Source organism: Poromitra crassiceps (genome assembly GCF_964638095.1).
Source record: "Poromitra crassiceps genome assembly, chromosome: 23".
Taxonomy (NCBI): Eukaryota; Metazoa; Chordata; class Actinopteri; order Beryciformes; family Melamphaidae; genus Poromitra; species Poromitra crassiceps.
The window spans coordinates 17,892,038-17,917,061 of NC_139639.1; the positions used below are offsets into that span (position 1 = coordinate 17,892,038).

Below are 25,024 nucleotides of genomic sequence, written 5' to 3' on the forward strand. Positions count from 1 at the left end.
CTACCCCTTCAGTTCAGATGGATCTTTTTGCCGAAAACATGTTTACATCAGAACCAGAATTGGCGGCAATCTCTGAACCAAGCAATGCTAATCCATTCATGGACAGTCCTTTAGGGTCTGTAAACAGCAATATTGAGCAAGTAACAGAAACCGTGAAAACTTCCACAAACAATAGCTGGATGGATGACTTGCTTGGCTAATAAAAAAGCAACAATGTGTAGATATATTGTAATGCCATGTACAAGGGACAGAGGAACCATCATCTTGGTTAACACAAAGGTGTGCATAAATATGAAGTAGCCTATCACAAAACATTTTAATCAGTAAAATATTGTATTCATTTAGCTTTGCATTTTACAAATATTTTCACTGGTGTTACCTTTTTTCAGTAATTACAATAAGTGATTCTTGAACCGAATGAGGAAGACACTGATAGTATTTGTTATGCATGGCAATGAAAATGACAACTCTCCATTTTAGCTGCAAAATCTTTTTTTTTAATTAACACGATTTTCTTCAAAAACATTTGTCAAGAATAGCTACCATTTCCCCCAAGAATAATAGTATATATTTCAAGGTGTTTGTGCTCGAGTGGATAAATACAGTAATAACTTCAGTTTATTATATTACATTAATTTTACTTTGAATTTGTATCTGTATACATTCTCTAAAATAAGACTGTTTGAATGTTGATGTAAAAAAGAATTTGTTCATGATGCGCATTGATAAATATCTGTAATAAAATCTCACAATTTTTCAAAATACAAATTTGAGCTTTCCACCAGTTGTATTGTTCTAATAAATTACCATCACATTCTTTGCTGACGTTTTATTTGTTGACCCTTTACAGCAGAGCCTGGTCTTAGGTTATTAATATCAAAGAATAGATAATAAATAATGCACAATGATAAGAAGACAATACAGGGTTAATTACTATAAAGAGTTTGATAATGGTTTAATTACTTTGAACAATGGGCACAATTATTATGTATTAAGCAGACTGCAACCTGACTCACATTTCAGTGACAGTTGAGGGATTAAAAAATTATCTTTGTGCTGATTTCTTTGTTATGCATCTTCACATGATACATTACACTGTCTCAAAAACAAAGCATAAGCATAAGGAGGCTCAATCATGTTTAAATGTATGAATCTGGATCATCAATAACACTTGACCCTGTAACTTTTTGGTCTATTGGTATTTCAATCATGAGAGAACAGTAAGAAGGTTCAATAAACTTTAATGAAGAAATACAAATTAAGTTGTCTGACTCCATGATACGATGACGCTCCTCTTGCAATGAGAGAGGAGGGCGTCAGTGATGTATAGGATCGATAATCCCCCATAGGGAATTCTTCAGGAGTCATGACATTGGTAGTGGCAGGGGTGGAGGTGGGGCGAAACAATTGCTTCAGCGATGAAGATCACAGCAACTGTGGGTGACAGCCATAGGAGAGCATAGGAGAGTAACACATAGTAAAGCACAGGGCCTCTAATATGCTGAAAGGCTTAGGTGGTTGGAGGGATATGAATGGCTTGAGACCAAGAGGAGTGCCAGAGAGAGCGATAGACTGACACATTGCTTATTATACTTTGACATCAGATGACACAGCAGCAAGTATGACATCACAGAGCATGGGGGTGATATAACCTGAACTTGGCGTTTGCTGCAGATATGGTCTTCATGCTTGAAATTTAGTCTTAAAACCTCACTATCACTGAAGAACAATACATAGAACCAATAATGTTTCAACTTGGATGTTTTACAAAACTACAAAGAATCATTATCGGTTCTAAATTACAACTACATAGAGGCTACTGTAAATAAACTGAATCAATTTAGAGCAATGGTTCCAAAAGCTACATTAAACCCATGAAGTGCCTCTGAAGTGTAATTCCAGCCAACATGAATAGTTATTACATAATGAGAACAATGAGAATTTTTTATAGTTTGGTTGATTGTTGATATTGACAGTTGTCCATTTCGTGGTCACTTGCTGTGTTCATGGAGGTCATATTTCTGAAAAAGCAGCAGGACAGAAAAGGGGTATGATTCATGCAATAAGTAGTACAGCCAAGAGATACAGTATATTATACCTGTATGATAACATAATAATAAAGATATATTTTCATCGTCACCTGTTGCCCTCAGCCTCTTCAGTTGAATCAGGCAGCTCTGTTCTCCTCGTCTCAGGAAGCAGGAAGATGAGAACCCCACTGATCATTAAAAGGCTGCTAAAGACAATGGTGGGTATGGCCCAGTGGTATACGGCCAACATGTTGAGCAATGGAGCCAACAACCCTCCTGTTCTCGTTGTTACGGCCACTAATCCTGCAGCTGTTTGTCTGAAATAGAATAGGGAAAATATTATTTATTACAATGACACAGACCTGGCACCTGGGTCAAATAGTATTTGCAAATCGTTTTTTTAATTTTTAACTTGCATTAACCACATGGAGGATGTCACATGTTTTTAAGTATTTATTCAAATGTTGTCTTGTGATTGTGTAAGCTTTCCAGTAGGCTTCTCAATGTGCCATCTATCAGGTGGGTAGGTTAAACAGCCTAGCAGTAGGTCTATAGAGAGCCAAAGTCGACGTCACTTCCTGCTTCAGCATGGTACCAGATATTTTCATCCGGGCATTTATTTTCCCATAGACATTTCGTAAAATGCGTATAGAAATTGTTGTACTTGTTCAAACCAAACGGTTCAGCTATATTTAGAAACAGGAGAGACAACATAACATTTCACTCACACAAATAAATGGGACCATGCTGAAGCAGGAAGTGACGTTCACTTTGGCTCTCTATATGTGCTGCCATGCCAAAACCACAAAACTTTGTTTTTTCAGTATGATGTGACGTCTGTTCCTCTGTTACTTACACACAAGTTGCATATATACCTAACCTTAGCTATAATTATGTAGCCTAAATATAACTACTAGGCTATAGTTAGTTGCTTTTGTTGACTTGTTGATTTGATTCTGTGTCCCAACATGAACTGTCAACACCTACCTAACAGATGTTGGGAACAACTCCTGAACATAGACATTGCATATGGACAAAGCCGCTTTAATGAAAAAACGTCCTGCAACAACGAAGGATGTAACAGTAAGGGCATGTCCTGGGAAGAGAAGAAAACTGATAAATAAAACAAAAACATTAAATAATCATTGTGCTAACTAAATTCTGCCAAGTGTGCCTTACCTTGAACAGCTAGGGTGAGCATGCACAAGACTCCCCCAATCACAACTGCTGACATTAGTAATACTTTTCTCCCCAAAACTTCCAACAGCCAGATGCAAAGTAAATAAGATGGTAATTCAATGAGACCAAACATCAGCTGTGTCAAAAAGATGTCCAATCCAAAGTTTGCCATATTGAAGTAAACAGAGTAGTAGGAAAGAGTTGATGAAAACCTTAGATTTTAAACAAAATAGGGGTTGAAAAATACCGAAATGATCCTTTAAGCACTACCATAACATTACAGCATGACAACATTTCCATTTATGGTTTATTTTCCCCCATCATTTATTAAGTTATTGGAGTTTAACTTACCATGCCAATGTTATAATCAAGAAATACTTCATAAGAACTGGTGATCTGATAAGAACTCGTATGCCTCCTTTCTCCACAGTTTTTTCCACAACAATCTGTAATATAGAAATCTCTTATAATGCACTGAAAAATGGTTCACTGTCAACTGCACACCATCTTGCCATTTCATAATGCATATTTGATCAGAAACAGCTCAAGTAGTAATTAAATGTCACAGTAAGTTGTAGTTGGGTACACAATAAATAGAGTGGAAAACATGAACAGCGAGCACACTCTAAAAAATATACAGCTCCGGTGCAGGCCACAAGCAATATCAAGTCACAGTAGAAAAAAGCCAGCACACAAAATGTCCTTTCATGGATTTAATACCTTAGTCTGGGTAGGGCAGCAGCACAGCGACAAAGGTTTCGGCATGCAGGCCTCAGTGTTGTCACTGAGGATGGAAGGCTTGCATGCCGTAACGTTTGTTGCTGTGCTGCTGCCCTACCCAGACTAAGGTATTAAATCCATAAAAGGACATTTTGTGTGCTGGCTTTTTTCTACTGTGACTACACAATAAATAGAAACAACAATCAGTTCAAATGTGCCTGTGCTAACCAAAAATCAGCATTCACTGTGGGGGTCATGGCAAAGCTGCTCCAATGCAAAACATGTAACAGTTTTTCACAATAGAAGATGGTGGTGTGAATGCATATTTGCTGATATCACAGGCTGTTGCTCTTATCTTCATTCTAACTCTTCAAATGCACACAGCGAGAGGGATGGGGCAGACAGTCACATCCTATATGAATAGGGAAGTAACTGGGTTTATTGGAAATGGCAACTATTTGGGGGGGGATTCTCTATCCTAGCCTATTCAGATGCCCTCCTCTCACCTCAAGAGGAGCCAAAGTAGTTGCCATGCATGCCATTTGCTAAATAAAGCTGCTTGTTAAATCTTACCGACTGGCCTCTCATGATTGAAGTGAGGTTTCAGACCAAATTTCAATCAGAAGGCCGCCATATTTGCATAACCTGATCAGCCCGTGATGTCAGCCAAGTTTAAGTATGACATCAGTTATGACGTCAGTTCATCCTAGTACATATAGCGAGGGTTCTTCTACGTCACCTCCCTCTCTGGCGGGTCATAGCAGCAGCTGGCATCACAGCTGTTCATCATCTCCTCTGAAGCTGTCGTTTCGCCCCACCCACCTCCCCAGTCCACCACCAATGAGTCTTGACTCCCAAAGAATTCCCCATGGGGGGATTCTCTATCCTAGCCTATTCAGATGTCCTCCTCTCACCTCAAGAGGAGTGCCACCTGACAAGGGAGTCATATGCCAAAGTAGCTGCCATGCCATGCCATTTGTTGAATAAAGCCACTTGTTAAATCTTACCAACTGGTCTCTGGTCTCTCATGGTTGAATTTCAACCACTGTTGTTTACCACCAAGGTATTACAAGTGAGGTCTCCCGACCATAGTTCAAGCAGAAGGCCACTCACGCGTAATCCGATCTCAACGTGGTCAAAAATCCTAGTATGACGTCTGCTATGACGTCAAACATGACGTCAGTTAATCCTCATATATATAGGAAGGGTTCTACGTCACCTCTCTACGGTGGCCCTGAAGTGCAAAACAACGACATTAACCAAAACACAACCACATTAACCAAAGCACAACCACATTAACCAAAACACAACCACATTAACCAAAACACAACCACATTAACCAAAGCACAACCACATTAACCACAACACAACACATTAACCAAAGCACAACCACATTAACCAAAACACAACACATTAACCACAACACAACACATTAACCACAACACAACACATTAACCACAACACAACACATTAACCACAACACAACACATTAACCAAAGCACAACCACATTAACCAAAGCACAACCACATTAACCACAACACAACGACATTAACCAAAACACAATGACATTAACCAAAACACAACACATTAACCAAAGCACAACCACATTAACCACAACACAACCACATTAACCACAACACAACACATTAACCAAAACACAACCACATTAACCACAACACAACACATTAACCACAACACAACACATTAACCAAAACACAACACATTAACCAAAGCACAACCACATTAACCACAACACAACACATTAACCACAACACAACACATTAACCACAACACAACACATTAACCACAACACAACACATTAACCAAAACACAACACATTAACCAAAGCACAACCACATTAGCCACAACACAACACATTAACCACAACACAACACATTAACCAAAACACAACCACATTAACCACAACACAACACATTAACCACAACACAACACATTAACCACAACACAACACATTAACCAAAACACAACACATTAACCAAAGCACAACCACATTAACCACAACACAACACATTAACCACAACACAACACATTAACCACAACACAACACATTAACCACAACACAACACATTAACCAAAACACAACACATTAACCAAAGCACAACCACATTAGCCACAACACAACACATTAACCACAACACAACACATTAACCACAACACAACACATTAACCACAACACAACACATTAACCACAACACAACACATTAACCAAACCGGAAAAGGTAGGTACTCTCAGGTGACATGAATCGTCGCTGATTGGACGAAGGAACTGGTCCGTCCTTTGAACCGGAAGGACATGCTACCCAGCGCCAGACGAACACAGAGGAAAAGAGGAATGAAAGAAAGATGTACTGCCACCATTGTGGCAAAGAGTTTGAAGAGAGGCCGAACTTTTGCAGTGACTGTGGAAAAAGGCTGCAAGAAGAAAACAGTCATGCGGGACCTTCAAGTAAGTTAACCGATGTAATGTAATGTTTATGTTACTTTTGTATGTCGCAGTTTACCAGAGCAAGCTAGCTACTCTCAGCTAGCTTGCTCAGTGCTTGTCAGTTTCCAGACCTTAGCGGAAGCTATACACGAATCCACCGGCCAATTTGTGTACGCTGAATGAAGCGTTCGCTTTGGCGAGACGACTGGTCTGGGCCACAGTATGAATATTGGGGTGAATGGGCGCATTTTGGGTGGACACTTTTTATTGATATTGTATAGTTTTAGCAATACAGTAGGTGGCGGTAATGCACCATTTAAGGATGCCGACTGCCATAAAACTCCATAGAAGAAGAAGAAGAAATCTTGCTGCTGCAGACTGGCAGTAACGCTATGCCAACAGCGTCGTGAGCTGGATTGATAACGTGAGACAGTAGCCCCCAGTTACTGATGAAGGTACGACCTTATTATGGATGGGGATAGTAATTATTCAAATTGTAAATAGCGGAAAAAATACCACTTAACGAGCCGCATTTCAAGTGACGTTATGGTGTGAACATGCTAATGTTAACACATTGAATGCCAGCCATGTTTTCATTCCTGTAGGTAAGTTGTGCCAGGGGTGTTTTTGACGATTCTGGCTCATTTTAGAAACAGACGAGGATTCTTTTCTGTTAAGAATTCATGAACACCAATCATCTAAAAATAACTAATAGAATGTGTGCTTTCTCTGTCTAAAAGAGTTAGTTTGCAGAGTTAGTAGTTATGTAGATATTAGCCGTTGAGTACAGCATGGTTTCAGCGTCTGGAAATTTATTCAGAGATAAATGGCTTTTTGTGAAACAGTCACTTTAACCATTCATTTTTGGCATCAGTAAGACCGTCAGACATTCTAAACAATAGTTTTGAACAGTAATTTCCTCCATAACAACAGGAAACACCCCTCTCATTCAAACTCCTCCCTCCGTGTGTCTTGTGTCCTCCTGGCTGTACAGCGGGCGTGTCAGAAGCGCTTTTGCTGCTGCCTGCCTGTGTGCCTGCCTGCCTGCTTGCCTGCGTGCAGACGCTCCTTGTGCGAGTCAAGATGGGCCGGGGAATGCGTGGGCGATGGGCAGATGTTGATTCTGGCCTTTCTGAGGTGTTTCAAAGTGTGTTTCACCTATGATCTATTTTGCAAATCGCTCTCCGCTCTCTGTGTGCTGCTGCCGGTGCGCGGCCGCTCTCAGGCAAGACAAGTCTTGAATGGATTACTGTGAAATCGCCACGGCATTTCCTTGAACGGCTTGGTCCCGCGGCAGTTTTTTCTTTGATTTCGGTCGTCTGGGGGAGCACTGTCAACACTTAGTGGGTCGGTAAAATAGATTATACACATTATCTTGCTCCAATAGTGATCTCGAAGATGTAAAAGTTGTTGATTGATGTACCACCGTCAAAAAAAAAAAAATGTTTATGTAAGACGAGTTAGCTCGTCCTTGGCACTTAAGCGCTGGATTATGTAAGACGAGTTAGGTCGTCTCTGGCACTTAACGTTACTGACTAGCTAGCTAGCATAAACAATCAAGTTGCATGTAATCATTGCACACCAATTACATTAGTAAAAATTTAAAAATATATACGAATTTGTGTTTTTATAGACGGTTTTCACCAGCTGCAACCCCACAGCATTTCCTTTTTCTCAGCTTCTTCTGTGTTTTATGGCGGCTGGCATCCTTAAATGTTGCATTACCGCAACCTGAATTGTATCAGCTTCACAGTGCTAACTATTGACAGTGTCCACTTTCTAAGCTGTTCAGGGGAAAACACTGACATAGCCTACTTCTATTTCTATTTTTTTTTTTTTTTAATGTAAAGATAGGCCTATGCGTGCAATAACGTACTGATAGTCAGCTTACTCTGTAACATGAAGCTTTTATTAGCCTCTCAGGCTAGCTCCACGGACCGGACAACAACGCTTCCTATTACCCAGCGTGTGCACGTCTTTCCGACAGGGGTGGTTGTTATGGCAACTATCATCAACAACAACAACTACTAACTACTACAATACATAAAGACCGGACACGGCCTAACGTTAACATTTAATATGAGCCGAATATCAGCCTGCGCTCAGCTACTGTATACAGAAAGTAAACCGGATATTCAGGTGGGTTGTGATGGTTGTTATTGTTGTCAAGTTAAAACCGTCTATAGGCATTCAAGGGCTTGTGATGAGCAACAGAATGCCAACTACAGGTCTCTCATAGAGGGTCAAAATGACCTGAGCTCGGGATGGATTGGCCAAATATTCTTAAAGGACCTGTCTGATATTCACAGTCCATCAACAACCATCATAATGTTCACATAACCCATGTCATAATCACTGTTAGCTTAGGCTAGGCAGCTGCATGCTACTCATTATGAGGTGAAATAACTTATATTCTTGATCCACCTCTGGCGAACAGCTCGGCCCTCTGCACGTCCAGGGAATCTATATTTGTATGTTTATGTAACGTTATGGTTTCAGACGGGCACTCTTCATGTAGCTAACGCCTAGTAAAGGCTTGTGTATTTCACCTTCTATTCTCTTCCAAAGTTGAAGTTTGCCACTACTGTTGGGGCAGCTGATAACTGCACAGCTTCTTCCCGATTTCCTAGGCATCGTTGTCAAATGTAACGTTGAATAAAAATGTAAATGTAGAAAAATATAAGGCTACACTCGAGGACAGCTTGCATTCAAACGCGCGCGCCATGGATTTCCCCCTGGAGCCACCTCAGTAGGTCACTGCAGTAATGGCGGCTTGTTTACACCCGCGACTTCGCAGGATTCGTGTATACACATACAAATGTATTACTTTTACAAGGAATACTGGTCGAGTTATTAACTCATTGACTGCCATTGACGTAAATATCCGTCATTTATGTTTTTCGGCGGGGGGGGGAGGTGACTCTCGGAACGAAGTATGTGTGCGCGGTAGTTCTGTTAGCAAGAGTGTCGCGATCGTGAAAAGGAAACCGTGGATATACGGCAGAACAGATGGAGTCGCTGACACAGTGAGCACCATCGGGCTCAGACACCCACAGAGACTCGCCGACCCGGAAAAAGCCGCGGGGCGTGCTCCGCCTCCACCACTGCTTGTGCTTAATCAAATGCATCAACTGAGATTGCTGCAGAGGCGATTGTCTTTAGGTTTTGTACCTTTGCCTCGGACAGACAAAGCGGTAATTGCAACCTGTCAAAATGACCGATGGCCTTCAAATTTTTACGTCACCGTCTTAAAAAAAAACGGTCAATGACGAGAATATCTGGTTAACAGGACCCCTGCTTTAACCAGAAAGCCATTGAGAAATTTGCAGGCCAGAAGGAAAAGAGGGCAAAATGTATGTTCAAGTAGTGCTACTGGCCAGTGTTTGGGCAACATTACTGTGTGTTGTTGTTATTTTTAGGTTTGTGTACTTTTTTTGCAGAGCTATGAAGTGCTGCCCCCCCCCCCCCCCCTAAAAAAAAATATATATATATATATCACCAGCTGTCACTGGTGCCCACAACTTAGTATTGGTTGCACCATTTCATGTGTCAAATTAAAAGTAGTGTCCATACTTATGAGCTCCCTTATGAGTTATTTTATTTTGCAAAACTACTGTGTTGTCTTGATTTGATTCTTGGATGCTGTATACGATTACTGCTGTATTTATATTTCTGTAATGTAACGCATTGTTCCTTTGCTTCCCTGTAGAATCACTGCCTATTCCAACTCCGAGTCCTACCTTAGGGACTTTTCTGGAGTACAGAAGAAAAAAAAAAGAGGAGAGGCAAAAGTTTTCTTGTGGGAAAAAGGAAGCAAAGAAAATGAAGAAAGTTCAGGTAAGTTGGTTATGGCTCAGAGTGAGAATGAACAACTGTTAACTAGGGGTGTAACGGTTTTGAACCGAACCGGAAAACCGAGGTTCAAAGGATTTAGGTTTAGAAACTCATTCTGTCTTCCCAAACCGAGGTTTTTCATTTGTATTTTATTTATTTAGACCAGTGGATATACGGCAGAACAGATGGAGTCGCTGACACAGTGAGCACCATCGGGCTCAGACACCCACAGAGACTCGCCGACCCGGAAAAAGCCGCGGGGCGTGCTCCGCCTCCACCACTGCTTGTGCTTAATCAAATGCATCAACTGAGATTGCTGCAGAGGCGATTGTCTTTAGGTTTTGTACCTTTGCCTCGGACAGACAAAGCGGTAATTGCAACCTGTCAAAATGACCGATGGCCTTCAAATTTTTACGTCACCGTCTTAAAAAAAAACGGTCAATGACGAGAATATCTGGTTAACAGGACCCCTGCTTTAACCAGAAAGCCATTGAGAAATTTGCAGGCCAGAAGGAAAAGAGGGCAAAATGTATGTTCAAGTAGTGCTACTGGCCAGTGTTTGGGCAACATTACTGTGTGTTGTTGTTATTTTTAGGTTTGTGTACTTTTTTTGCAGAGCTATGAAGTGCTGCCCCCCCCCCCCCCCCTAAAAAAAAATATATATATATATATCACCAGCTGTCACTGGTGCCCACAACTTAGTATTGGTTGCACCATTTCATGTGTCAAATTAAAAGTAGTGTCCATACTTATGAGCTCCCTTATGAGTTATTTTATTTTGCAAAACTACTGTGTTGTCTTGATTTGATTCTTGGATGCTGTATACGATTACTGCTGTATTTATATTTCTGTAATGTAACGCATTGTTCCTTTGCTTCCCTGTAGAATCACTGCCTATTCCAACTCCGAGTCCTACCTTAGGGACTTTTCTGGAGTACAGAAGAAAAAAAAAAGAGGAGAGGCAAAAGTTTTCTTGTGGGAAAAAGGAAGCAAAGAAAATGAAGAAAGTTCAGGTAAGTTGGTTATGGCTCAGAGTGAGAATGAACAACTGTTAACTAGGGGTGTAACGGTTTTGAACCGAACCGGAAAACCGAGGTTCAAAGGATTTAGGTTTAGAAACTCATTCTGTCTTCCCAAACCGAGGTTTTTCATTTGTATTTTATTTATTTAGACCAGTGGTTCTCAACTGGTGGGTCATGACCCAAAAGTGGGTGGCATTTTGGGTGGGTCGCGGACGCGGATGTGTGCATGAAAAAAAAGTTGAGGGATTTTTTTTTGTTGCTTTGAAGTCGTTTTTTGTGCAACAAAACCAGATATTTTTAGCTATTTTTTCTGGTGACTCGAGTCGTGACTTGATAATTGAGGAAAAATCTTTTCTGGAAGTTTTCAAAATGTTTCTTTAGTAGTTTTTGAAAACCGAGGTTTGAACCGAACCTTGAGTCAAAAACAGAAGTTTGAACCGAACCGTGGGTTAAGTGAACCGTTACACCCCTACTGTTAACTAGCTGTTGACATTCTTCCATCATCTCAGTCCTCACCACCAATCCATGCCAGCTCTGTGACTGCTGCTCGGCAGCCTCAGCCTCTCTTCTGGCTCTCTCTTCTTCCAAAACATGTAACTCTTCCTCTGTGTATTCTGGCTCAAATAAATAAGGTTCTGGGTCTTGGTTAGTAAAAAATAAATTATCATCGTTATCCACCACAAAGTCTGCCATGATCAGAAGTCTGTTCCTTCTCAACAAACGTGTTGTTTTGATGAATAGAGTAGCTGCACTAAACATGCGCTGCTTGAAATCCCTCCCCCCAGCAGGTATGTCTGGAAAGTAGTCCCGGCTATGCATTTATCTTGAAAACAACTCTGACTCGTAATGTCACATTATTATTTCATAGCGTGGTGAATGTGCAGGTCACAACTTATCCATAAGAGCGTTTTGGAGTTGTTGGATTGTAGGGGTGGGGGAAAAAATTGATTCACCTAAGTATCGCGATTTTTAATGTCACGATTTTTTTAATCGATCTTTTATTCCAGAATCGATAATCGCAAAAAAAAAAAAAAAAAAATTGGGTGCTTGCAGTCAGGCCACTCACTGAACAGCAGGCCAGACGCCGCCTACTGGTTTACTAGTGGTTTTATTACTTTATTAGTTAGTCTGAAGTAATAATTACACTTCAGGGTTAAAGTGGGTGCATCTCATTGTAAAATTGGACTTCAAACGGCCCAAATCTGGCTTCAAACGGCCCAAATTGGGCTTCAAACGGCCCAAATTTCACGCGCGTCGGCCCATATCGGCCTGGCCTGCTTGGTATCTAATGCCCGGCCTGAATTATGATCCCAGTCCGCCCCTGTTTTTAACTATATCGCCCAGCCCTACTCACGATATAATATACAGTCTCTAGTGTATGATTCAACTTTTCCCATGTTCTAATCTAGTGTAAAAAAGCAAACAAACTGAAAAAATAAAAGAAAAAAATAAACAAAAATCGCAATAAATCGTAATATCGAATCGCAATAATCGTAGAATCGCAATACTTAAGAATCGCAATATAAATCGAATCGGCACCCAAGAATCGTGATAGTATCGAATCGGGAGATAAGTGAATCGCCACAGCCCTACTGGATTGTGTATTTGATTAGTTTTGAGGTCTGCACCGTCCACCTCCATTGTATTCGCTGAGCAGAGCGTGCCGCTGCCCCATGGCTCTCAAAACAACAGGCACTGATAATTAAAGGGACTGTACCTACCCATATGACTATAGGGATTACGGCAATAAGCGAATTTGCCAAAATATTGAACTATCCCTTTTAAAGCTGAAATATGATCAAAATACCGGGTTGATGATCTGAATAAAATCATCCTTATATTGAGGGCAAAATATACTCTCCCTCTTTAAAAGGAAGAAAGAAAAATCACTCAAACACCATGAATGAAGTGTAGAAATGGGCAGGTCATTTGTTTTCCGAACATCTGATTGGCCAGTGGGTGGTGCTTTTCATAGGATTAGATTCAGCCTCCAAACTTACCCTGCTCCAGAGCAGAATAGCTGTTCAGTGTAAGTTACCATGTCGATGTACCCCAGTGAGAAATGAACCGGCTTTGTGCTATCGATAACCCAGGGTTAACCCTGACGTTATCTTGCTAAGACATTAATCCTGCTTCATGCTATAGGCTTCAGCTGTTAACCGAGTTTAGAAGTAAAGGTTTGGGTCACTCTACTACTTTGAGTGATATTTTGAGTTAATAATGGTCAATTTTGGATCCAAGTGTAACATGTAACATAGCATAAATGACCAATTTTAAATAAACATTGATCTTTAAACATTGCCCACTAACAGTCCATATTTTTTATCTTGCAGATAAATGTTGGTTTGATGTCGGTTAAGAAGGGAGGGAGTTTCAAGCCACAGCGTGGGAAAACGCTTTGCCTCTCCACAGATCCTGACATCACTGCCCTAGACCTTCTTAATCAGGCAGTGAAAAAAATGATGGACTTCAATAAAGACATGGATGAAGGACCTTTCCTCCTCCTGTATCCAGATGGCTCTGAAGTCATTAATATCCCTGGGACACAAAGGCCATTCACTCTTCAAACATACAAGTCAGAAATTGGCAAGGCGTATCAGCGGATCACCCTCTTTATCTGTGCCAAAGAAGACTTTGAGGAAGGTAAACTGTGTTGTTATGACCTATGTGTCCAATGCAAAGATGCCTTGACTTGCTCTACTGCTATACATCAGTGAGGAATCTGTTATTTATTGTTTGTTTGTTTGTATATTTATTTATTTATCAAGACTCTGGGTCCTGTTTCAGAATGGAATCTTGAGTTGATCTACTTTGAGATGAAAGAAATCTTAATTATTATTTCCAGAACACTGGATTAGAGTTTGTTCAATCATCTCCAAAAAGGATTGCTTACACACTACTAATTAAAAACAATGAATAGAAAGTGAAAATTGACTTAGACAGAGCAAAATGTCAGCCATGACTTAAAGAATTATACTACACATTTTTTGCCTCACAATTGTAACAAAACACTACACCCAGTGTTATGTCAAGCTGTGTTCACACAGAGATATTTATTTTTCGCTCTGTCGCTTGATTCAACCCTTTGGAATCGCTCTGTTTAAATCGCTCATCAACAGGCACACGAATTGACGGACATGTGGGGGCTATAACGTTATCCAATGTCAGGCTGTTTGTCCACTACGAGCCACCGTAGATGTTTACAAGCTAAGCCTATCAGTGTGCTCCTAACGCGAGCTACATACCGGTACTACAGACTTCACTTCATGTCAGCCTGTCAATGCGGTTTGTTGCCACACAATAAACCAGCGGTTTGTTCCAAGCCAGTGTGATCCTTGACCTTGACTCACTCTTATGGCTCTAGCACACCATGAAACGCTCGGCGGCATGCAGAGCGTGAAAGTCTCTTTGACGCTGGATCTTGATAGGCTGTCTTGCTCTATTTCCGCGGGGCGGGACCTTTCGTTAAAGCTACCCAATGACAGCTCTTCCTACACATTTTGTCCAACCACCCTTCTGTGTACATCTACCTGGAAACGTTTCTACAGGCTACAGCTCCAAGCTGGAAGCTGGTTTCCACGCCCACAAAACGCTGCAACACAGCGGAAAAGCGATTTTGCCATTGTAGGTGTGCAAGAGCCGTCACACAGCAGCCAATCAGCGTTGAACAGCGAGCGACTGATGCCAGCTGAATTTTGCTCGAGTTGGGATATTTCATCTCGAGCGACGAGCGTATTTTCTCCCTATCGCTCTGTCTCTGTCACTCGGATGCCCAGCGATTTTTCTCCCGGGCGAATATACGCTCAATCGCTCGTTTGCATTGACTTTGGATGTAAACTCGATGCCAGCGAAAAACTTTTAATAGGTCGGTGTGAACGCAGCTTTAAACACCAAACACAATTCTCTAGATTAGACTGTAAGCCTGTGTCTGTTGATTAGCTACACAAGGACACTGAAATGCCACAAATGAAAAATGTCTGAAACATGTATCAGTAATGTTATTATATTTAGCATTTAATTATTAGAAAAGTAATGTGAAAAGTGTTTCAGTTCAGCACAGTCATGTGTAGGTGTTGATGCAAACGTCAAATGCACTTGGTGTTTGTGTGTAGACTTTGGAATCATTTTAGAAGAGCTTATATAGATTTTGATGTAGAGCTTGCTTTAGCAAAAGATGATATGTTTTATGGCTTTGGTTTTTGTGTGGAGTCTTGACACGCAGGGCCTTAGTTCCACTAACTGATTTTGAAATGGTGAATAAATAAGCATCATAAGTTGCTTTCCTTTCTGAAACAGAAAACAGACTTTCCCTCACTTTGGGATTAATAGTCATGAGTTTTCACCAAATCTGTCTTGTGAAATAGGCCCTTGGATCTTATTAGTTGCTCACTACTGTGTTTTCAGCATTCATGTCCATACTAACTAGTTGGGAGTTACCTAAACATTCTCTCTGGTGTTAGCTTCCCTTTTCAGCGATTGTCATTGAGGTTAGCTTGATTTGTTTTCATGTTTTGCAGTTGCAGAATTGCCAGACATGTCTGACTCCGACTCTGAGATTGTGATAAAAACATATACAGAGTTTGATCTAGCTGAAACACTGGTGAGTGCAATTTTAAACATATTTGGGTGATCATTTTTATGATTAACCTGCCCTCAACCTGTGAGTTTTTGACATCAGCCTACCATTACTAAACAAATATTTGTATTTGAATTAAATTGTGTCTTCACTACAGCCGCTTGAACCTCATCAACAAAGCACTCCTGTACACAAAGAGCCAGAAACGGTGTAAGTAGTATTATAAAGTGTGTGTGTGTGTGTGTGTGTGTGTGTGCGCGTGTGTGTGCATGCGTGCGTGCGTGCGTGGGTGGGTGGGTGGTCATTTGTGGTTATTTGAACATTTACTTTTAACATTGCTACTCCAGTATCTAGATGCTCCAATATATTTTGATTGGACACTATTGATTTATTCTTTTATGCCCTCTCAGGAATGGTGCTGGGGGGCTGTCACTCACTACTGAAGGACAACAGGTAATGAAGTATTAAAATAGTTATAGACTCCCTGTCTTCATTGTCATGACTTTTTGTTAGAAACAAAACAATAGCTTAGTGTTTACATAGACACCATTCATGTGAACAGTAAGCACTATATTATCTAATAAGATAAGAATATCTTTATTGATCCTCAGAGGGAAATTCACTTGTCTGGCAGCTCCTCTACCATTCAGTGAAGAATTATAAAGCCTGATGGCTGTAGGTACAAAATATCTTCTATATCTCTCTGTCCTGCAGTGAAGAGAAAGGAACCTTCGTCCACCATCTGTTTCTAATGTTAAGATTATATTAATGCCATTAGACCAAAGTCTACTAAATTTAAGTCATAATCATAGTATTAAGTTTATTGCAGTTGTGTGCATGTAAAGCAGAAGTAAGTGATATATTTCTGTCAATAGAAGTGTTAAATAGTTCTATATTTCTATAGCCATCAGCCATCGGAGTGTTTGGTCATTAACGTGGGTCTCCCAGGCCCTCTGCCCTGCAGTAAATGGAAAAGAAATGTGAGAAGTTCTCCCTCCTGATTGAATTGAATTGAATTGAAGTGAGGTCTCCAGACCAAATTTCAAGCAGAAGGCCACACATGCATAACCTGATCACCCCGTGACGTCAGTCAAGTTCTAGTATGACGTGGTCAGTCAAAGTCCAAGTATGACGTCTGCAATGACGTCAGATATGACGGTGGTCTGTCGAGAAATACACACCGCTGAATTTTGTTGATTGACCAATCAGAATCGAGTATTCAAGAGAGCCGCGTTCTAAAACCCTTTTGTGAATGTGCCTCACTTAAGAAATGGAAAGGGTATATGGAGAGTTAGCTAATCGTAGATGCATCAAAAATCCCTTCAGAAATCCTTTTCAAGCATAGCACAAAGAAGCATAGATGAGAAGTTTCCTCAATACTTTAGCATGTTGCATTTTTTCTTTCTTGTCCATAACTTAAATCATGTCATATTAGCTTAATGTATTTTTTTGAATTGGCAATTGTATCACAAGCAATAAACATTTATAAGTAAACAGGGAAATGTGAACGTGTCCACTGAACTTCATCTATAGTTTTGGTTTCAGTATACATGCTACAGCATGCGCTGGGACGCGTCATCAGTGATGTTGACTGGGGTCGTGGGGTGTTTCGGGTCTGACAACATCATACACCCTCACCCAGTAGACCCAGCCGAGGCCGATTACGACCCCGACCCGCGTCCCAGAAGCAGCCGCTCTCGGATCAGCCTTCCTACTCTGTCTGTAACGTTGCCCACAGAAGGGTTGATCACGCCCAATCCGCTGCAATAGAGTTTAGTGCTACACCGCCGTATTGTAAGACCTTCGGTGCATGGAGGTCTAAAGCTTCTGGCATACTCTTCGCGCACGCGCTGGAGGCGGGGCTCAGAGGAGGGCGCGCGCACTCTGCGCGGGCCAAAACAGAACATACTCAGTGCGCAGCTCCAGGCTCCAGGCAGTCTGAATGAAATTGAATGTAACGTTCCCAATTCTATGTATTAAATTATAAAAAACGACCCCTCCACATTTGGGAAGGCTAAGCCACACAACTAGTTCGTTATAATCGAACAGCATGCTTTGAAGGCGACTTTACGACGGTGAGGACTCAATCACAGCAGATATCCGCTGATAGCCTACCACGGAGATCTCACAGGCACGGCAGCAAAACCGACGCGCTGATAGAAAAATCTCCATGGACGCGCCGTGCTGCGCTCAGGCCTCGCCCCCCGACACGCCCCGTGCGATGTCGTCATAATCGCCGTGCGCCCTATGCGCTTGGCTGGGCGCGAAGAGTATGCCAGAAGCTTAAGGCCCTGTGGGGTGATTCCAGGCCGGGCACCTCCTTCGTCTCACCAAAACCTCCTGTGGCAAAAGGCAATCCTACCATGCCGTACCATGGGCAGGGAGGATGCCTCAATGAGGCCTGTGCGCTGTTAAATAGTTAATTATCTCACCTCCGTAATCCATTGAGTTAGTAACATAATTATGTTAATAGATTAAATATTTAGCCTATTTCTATTTTTCTTAATTTTCAGATTATACACTTGGATGAGGAGTCTAATTGTCCAGGTACTTCCGGATGTCTTGACGTCAAGAGCTCCTGTTACAGGTGTGTTTTGTCTTATGTTAGAGATAATGTATAGTGAGCCGGTGATTACTGGAAAAATAAATAATAGACCAACTGGGGTCTGTTAGACCAGAGGTTCTCAAATGTTTTTCAGCCAAGGACCCCTTACAAGATAGAAAATATACCGGGGACCCCCTCATTCTGATTTGTGATTTTGGGCTAAGCTTAATTGTTTCCACGGTAACATGCTTGACTTTTAATTTGATAGGTTTATTATTAGAATGTAATCCATGAACCATTTTAGATTTAAAGCATAAAATATTTTCATTGAACTATGAAGATTTTGCAAAAATAAATAAATAAATATTTTTTTATTACATTACATCTACATTACGTCAAATGGGGGTCCGCGGACCCCCATTTGAGAACCACTGTGTTAGACACCGCTGAATTTTGTTGATTGACCAATCAGAATCAAGTATTCAATAGAGCCGTGTTCTAAGTGTAATTGGATATAGAGTGGTGGACAAAATAACAGAAACACAACATAATAAACGGGTTGACTTTGAAGCAAACACATTTCTCTCTTGACAAAGATTAGATGTTGTTGAGTTTAAGCTGAAACAGCAGGTCAGCCATTTGATTGGGCAAAATTGTGCCATCTACTGTGTTTTTATGGATTTATGCTTGTTTATATTTATATTGTGTGAACATGCTGTCTTCATTTTGCAGAAACTACACCGATCTCTTTGCACCTATCGTCATTGACGATGATGAGGATGAGGATGAGGATGAAGTTCTCCTTCCTCAGGAAAAAAATGACATGTCTTCAGAAGAATCTGAGTGAGTCATATAGGCATTAGTGGAAAATCAACCAGCTCTCTGTTCTGTCCATTATTAAATAATACAAAACATGAGAAGTCAATAAAATGAACACCAATTTGACTTTCTCTGCCTGTAACTGCTTGGACCAGGTCCAGTTGTTGAGATGTGTGTTTGAAGAGAGTCCATTGGAATTAAAAGTTAATAATAAAAACTTGTTCGTTGTTTTAGAAACTGACTATTGAGAGTCTCTTGTGTCAATGAAGTGTCAGGATATAGTTTATGAATATGGAATGAAAGATTTTTAGCTACTATGCTTTGAGTATATTTTGTTAAATCTGAAGTAAGTTTCCCACTTTTCTCCAGGTCCACAAGTGTGCAGGCACCTGAAATAATTGCAAATTTGGCACTTGCAATTGACCACAAGAAAGTCAGCAGGTTCAATATATCGAGATCTGATGTATGGGATGGAGCTGTCAGAGGATTTCGACGCAGCTCATACTCCGAAGACAGCGACATCTTTGTAAAGTTTACAGACGATGCAGGCTCCTTTGAAGAAGGGTTGGATACAGGTGGCCCGAGACGCGAATTCCTCACACTTCTAATGAATCATCTGAGAAATCGCCCCATCTTTGATGGACCTCCAGAAAGACGTTATCTTGTGTACAATTCCACAGGTGGGTTTTTTGTTCTCATAGTACTTATTGTAAGCAAGGCAACTTTTAAAATGTTAGGTTTTAAATAATTTGAATTTGTTTTTCTTTTAACTGATGATATTTCTTTACTTTGTGTAACAGCTGTCAGGGAGGATGAGTACTTTTTAGCAGGCAAGATGATTGCTGTGTCTATCATACACGGGGGACCAGCACCACATTTCCTCTCAAAGGACCTTGTCAACCACATAATAGGGAAGTCAAGTTTCAGCGCCACTGTGGAAGATGTAACAGATGAGGAAATAGCGAAAGCTCTACGTCAGGTAGGAAATGATCTTTGCTCAAGGAATGTATTTACTAAGAGGACACCTGAAGATTATTTCAGTGATTCATAGGGGTGTAACAGTTTTGAACCAAACCGGTAAACAGAGGTTCAAAGGATTTAGGTTTAGAAACTCATTCTGTCTTCCCAAACTGAGGTTTTAAAGACAATGTAGACTGGTCTTAAGACAAATGTTTATTTTTTGTTTTCCAGGATAGTTAAAGTCGAATTGAACCCGTTCGTCACGTGCATATGAGTCCGTTTCACACTGAAAACATAGTTTGTCTAAGATGACAGGTTTAGAGATGATTTTATTTGACAATTCTGGGGACTGGATTGGGCTTTGGCCAATCCTGGCGTGTTCCGCCTCCAAATCGAGTGGGATTCAGTGTGTTGTGGCGCTCCCCTCAGGAAGAGCCTGGTGACGCGAGGTTAGTGCCTCAGTGGAGCTCAGCGAGCCGCAGGCAGCCAGCTGCCTTCGTGTTGCCGAGCGGAGAGTGCAGCACGTCGGCCTGGAATCTCCGAAATGCAACCCCTGACAACAAAGCTCTCAGATGCGCGTGCCATTATCCCTGGAATGCACATTTTAACGAGCCAGTTACATTTCTTTGCATTCTTAGAGATTATAGTTTTTGTTTTTTGTTCATGTTTCTAACAATTGGCCAAGTTAGTAGTTAGTTTATGGGATAGGAATTCTGCCAGATGACAGGCACTGGGCGCCATTTTGTACTTCATTTGGAAGAGAAAATTATCCTGAAATGAAGATTTGATTGACAGCTGCATGTCGTGATTGGTTGAAATGGCGTCGAAATTTGATAGTACTACTGTTATCAATGAAATCTTGAAAAATGAACTCTTGATGTTGAAAGTGTGAAAAACTAAAGAAATTACATTGTTGTGATTTTCTTTGCATACATTATTAAATAGGTGCACTGCATACCCAGGTATTTGAACTAAAAGAAAATAAGTCAATTTTTGGTTCAGCTCGACTTTAAGAGATTAACAGAAGTTTTTTTTTTATTGTGAACTGGTAAAGAAATGTTATACTTAAGTTAATATAACATTCATGTTATTTATTTATTGCAATGAAACATTTCTTTAATAAAATCCAGACATTTTTGTAGAAGTTTCTTTAGTAGTTTTTGAAAACCAAACCGTGAGTCAAAAACTGAAGTTTGAACAGAACGGTGGGTTAGGTGAACGGTTAGACCCCTAGTAATTTGAAGTAAGACAAGAGATCATAAGTTTTATGTATTTAAAGGGTCAGATTTCCACTTCTTTCAACAGCAGTAAAAGAGTCATTTGATCCTAGTTTTGTTTGTCCTAGATTTGTATTACAGTAATGAAGGAGAAAAGTATTCAAGCATGGATATTTTTTTGTTGGTCTTACAATAAATGTCTTTTTAAATAGATCCAGGAAGCAGAATCGGAGGAGTCTTTGCAAAATCTAATTTTGCAAAACGGCACAATGCTGCAAACAGCTGGATGCTTCCGACGTGTGAAAGCTTGTGAGAAGCATACACTCGTGGAGGAGTACCTCAGATGGTACATTATAGACCGCAACCACATTGCCATTCAACGGTAATATTATTCACTGGATTCAATTGAAGGTTCTGTCTTATGTACCATTTGACATGGCGAACCATATCTGAGCTCCACTGGCTTATTTTTATTCATTATGCACAATGAGCCAGAGAAACCATCTGGTACTACTGACACCGATCAGCTATTTGAAACCAAAAACTAATTTTCTCATCAGGGTTAATTAATTAGTAGCTCAGGTTATGCTGCGTTTGAGCCTCTAATACCATCCTGGTTGTTTTCTCTATTTTTCCTTTGTGTGCTTAGTAGGGGTGTCACGATACATTCAGTTCACGATACGATAGACGATATTGGGTTCACGATAACAATACGATACAATATTTTTTTGCTATCGATTTGTAAGTTGAGGGGGCATCCTCCACGCTAATTTGAGTAATTTCACCGTTTTCATCCTCCGTGTCTGTAACGTCCCTCGTCTGTTCAAACAAAGCAATGAAAAGGAGAGCGAGCATGCAATCAGATGCAGATCAGTGCCACCACGTTCAGCTTATTTTTCTCACGATATAAGATTTCATCTCAACGATACATATTGTCACGTTTTGATATCACGATATATTGTGATCTCTCCTTTTTTGACGTCACTTGATTTCTGTGCACTACGAATTGTTTTGTGTATGAATGCTCCTATACAAACAATCTGCTTTACCTATAGGCATGAGATTATACAATCGAAATTTGTCAATATATATTAAATTAAATCTGGTCTGTAAGGACATTTATATATTGTTGCTATATGTTTGGTAATATTTTTTTTCTGTCTGACCTGATAAACCACGTCTTACACAATAATTGCCCTTCATAGATTCAAAGATGGACTGGCAAGTCTGCAGTTTTTGACTGCGCTGCAGCAGCATTCTGGTGTGCTGGCTCCTGTCCTATACCACTCTTCCAAGACCCTGACTGCTACAGAAATGGAAAGGATGTTCAGTCCAGACCTCAGCCCAAAAGGAAGCAACAGGCGGCAAAAGGAGGTCAAAACCATTGGATTTTGGGCTGATTTTCTTCTCGATTGTGAAGGTTTGTCAAGGCTGTTTTGTTACATATTTATAAATTGTGTAGTTATGTTTGTCAATTTTAGTTTCTTCTATGTTTTTAGATAATGCAGAGTTAAGCAATGCACTACAATGTTGACTTTCTCTTTATAGAAAAGGTGACAGCTGTGTCCCTCGAGGATGTGCTGATGTTTGCCACTGGTTTAGCAGCACTTCCACCAGCAGGACTGACACCCCCTCCAAGAATTGTGTTTTTATCCGATTCACCTTTTCCAATGTCAAACACATGTGCAAACACACTGAAGCTACCGCTCTTGGATTCCTACAGTGTCTTCAAAACAAACATGGAATTTGGGATGCAGAATGCTCCTGGATTTGGATGTTTTTAGATGTCAAAGGGACTTGTTGCATAAAAGTGCTTCTGTTCTGAATCTATGCAATTAGTTGAATCTGCAGTAAGCTACTGGCAGATCTTAACTATAAATGTAATAAGAGCTGTGTCCTGATTTAGGCTCTCCTTTATTATGTTCTTAATAACCGTCTGGACAATTTTTCATGTTTTTGTCAATCATTGCCTCTTGTTCAAAGGCAATTTGGGACTTGTTATGCATAAAAGTGATAATGTTCACCCAACCACATTGTTTGAATCTGTACAGTTAGCTACTTACAGAGCTTGCCTTATAGTATTAGGTATAACCAAATGTTGACACAAATGCTGGACACTTTATAAAGTTTTAATGAGAATGTAAGGAATGACACCTTTTTACATGTTTTCAACTGTGTACCAAGTACGGTGGTAATAAAGCCATACCTGTCACCAGGACTTGATATTAACTTTTCTGCTTGATTTTTTAAAGTTACTAGCCACTCAGCATTTTCACAAGCCACAATTTTGTTATTTTAATATGATTAAAGTTGACTATGGTGTGCTAAAATTGCGGGGTTAGGGTGGGGGGGGGCACGCAGAGCAGCACGCAACACCCAGACAGACCCAGGCAGCAGGACAGGATTGACAAACGCAAGCCAGAATATCCGATGCCCACCAGCAGCAAATCAAGACCAGCAAGAAGCTGCAACCAGCAGCGCACGCAGGGGCCAGCGCTGCTGGTTGTAGCTAAAAATATTATTCTGCCAAACAAAATTCCCTGGCCTAAACTGTTTTATTGAAGGAAATTATTTTTGAGGTGTGACTACATTAGAAAAGATTAGCTTCAGAGTCAGTGTGTGCTTGAAATGTTTAATTTCACAAAAGGCCAATTATCTCAGCTTCTAGAAAAAAATTGCTGTTTTTGGATGAATCAAGCTATCTTCTCCGGCTCATAACTAAAGAACGGAAAATGGGATCAATAAACTTTTTTTTGCAGATGATAGAATAGAGTCTCATCGTTCTTTGTGCGTGTTCAGTGTTTACATAGTAATATCACACAATATTCTGTGGGCCTCGAGAAATCACTGAAAACGCTCTGAAACTCTGGCACTGGGAGCGTCCGTTCTCCAAAAGTGGCTGGCACTCAATGAGTTAAAAAAAACATTAAAGCGAAACACTAAATCTGGAAAATATTGTCTTAAGTCCACGTTAATGTGGGATACATAGCAACAGGGGTTCCAATAGTCTATGTCTATAGCCCAGCTATTTCCTTCAGAGTAATGAACAGTTCGGAGGCTGACTTCCAGTCTTGTGGCTGCTGTAGTCCATTTTGTTCCACAGCCTGTTGTAGATATTCCTCAATGTCTGGATCACCGCATAAATCAATCTCTTGCCTTGCCTCAGGAAACACATCCAGTTCCCCATCTTCAACAGCGAATCCAGTCCCTTGAACCAAATCTGCAAAGTTAGATAATGATACAATGGTATTAAGGACATGGTTTTAAATGGTCATCATGGGTAGTTAGATTTGTTTTCTTGTAGACATACAGAAATTAATAAACAATGGCAGAGACAGATAGGACCTGAACCAATAGGTTCAGAGACAGCCTGTATCCCCAAGCCATCAGGATGCTCAACTCGGCCTCTAAATAGTGTCTGGCCGCCCCGCCCCTCCCTCTCAGCACACACCTGTTGAACTGTTTGTCTGTTTTCACTTCTAAGTATGTTTTTATCTTTATACATTTTTTAATCTTTTAATACTCCGTTTTTACAGTGAAGTTGATATGAGCGCTGAGTAGAAGATTTGCATTGCAGGTGACAGATGTTTGCATTGTTGCCGGTATATGACAATAAACTTGAACTTGATATATCCCAGTTTAGGCTATACCATGACACTTTGTAGATATTTTTTT

The 25,024-nt window shown here is 40.5% G+C and overlaps 2 protein-coding genes across 3 annotated transcripts in view; one reads left to right on the top strand and one right to left on the bottom strand.

Moving 5' to 3' along the window:
- Positions 1-1,412: 1,412 nt before the first annotated feature.
- LOC310796798 (solute carrier family 22 member 13-like) overlaps positions 1,413-25,024 on the bottom strand; it is a gene marked incomplete at both ends in the record, with an annotated part of 44,286 nt that continues 20,674 nt past the window's right edge. Inside the window, 5 exons of the mRNA XM_083659032.1 lie at positions 1,413-1,434; positions 2,141-2,347; positions 3,018-3,126; positions 3,210-3,421; positions 3,561-3,655. Of these exons, the coding sequence (XP_083515158.1) occupies positions 1,413-1,434; positions 2,141-2,347; positions 3,018-3,126; positions 3,210-3,421; positions 3,561-3,655 (645 nt within the window). The remainder of the gene's footprint in view (positions 1,435-2,140; positions 2,348-3,017; positions 3,127-3,209; positions 3,422-3,560; positions 3,656-25,024) is intronic.
- LOC310796648 (uncharacterized protein) lies at positions 6,261-23,495 on the top strand. 2 transcript variants are annotated; one of them, XM_083658877.1, is made up of 14 exons: positions 6,261-6,397; positions 10,086-10,213; positions 10,372-10,580; positions 11,096-11,223; positions 13,566-13,875; positions 15,750-15,832; positions 15,966-16,018; positions 16,219-16,261; positions 18,322-18,395; positions 19,086-19,196; positions 19,542-19,852; positions 19,973-20,151; positions 22,555-22,769; positions 22,898-23,495. In XM_083658877.1, exons 4-13 carry the CDS (start codon positions 11,209-11,211, stop codon positions 22,747-22,749), a joined length of 1,374 nt encoding a protein of 457 aa, XP_083515003.1. In that variant the 5' UTR covers positions 6,261-6,397; positions 10,086-10,213; positions 10,372-10,580; positions 11,096-11,208; the 3' UTR covers positions 22,750-22,769; positions 22,898-23,495. The 2 variants fall into 2 exon arrangements, with proteins under 2 accessions (XP_083515003.1, XP_083515004.1); XM_083658878.1 differs by lacking the exon at positions 6,261-6,397 and adding an exon at positions 9,454-9,570.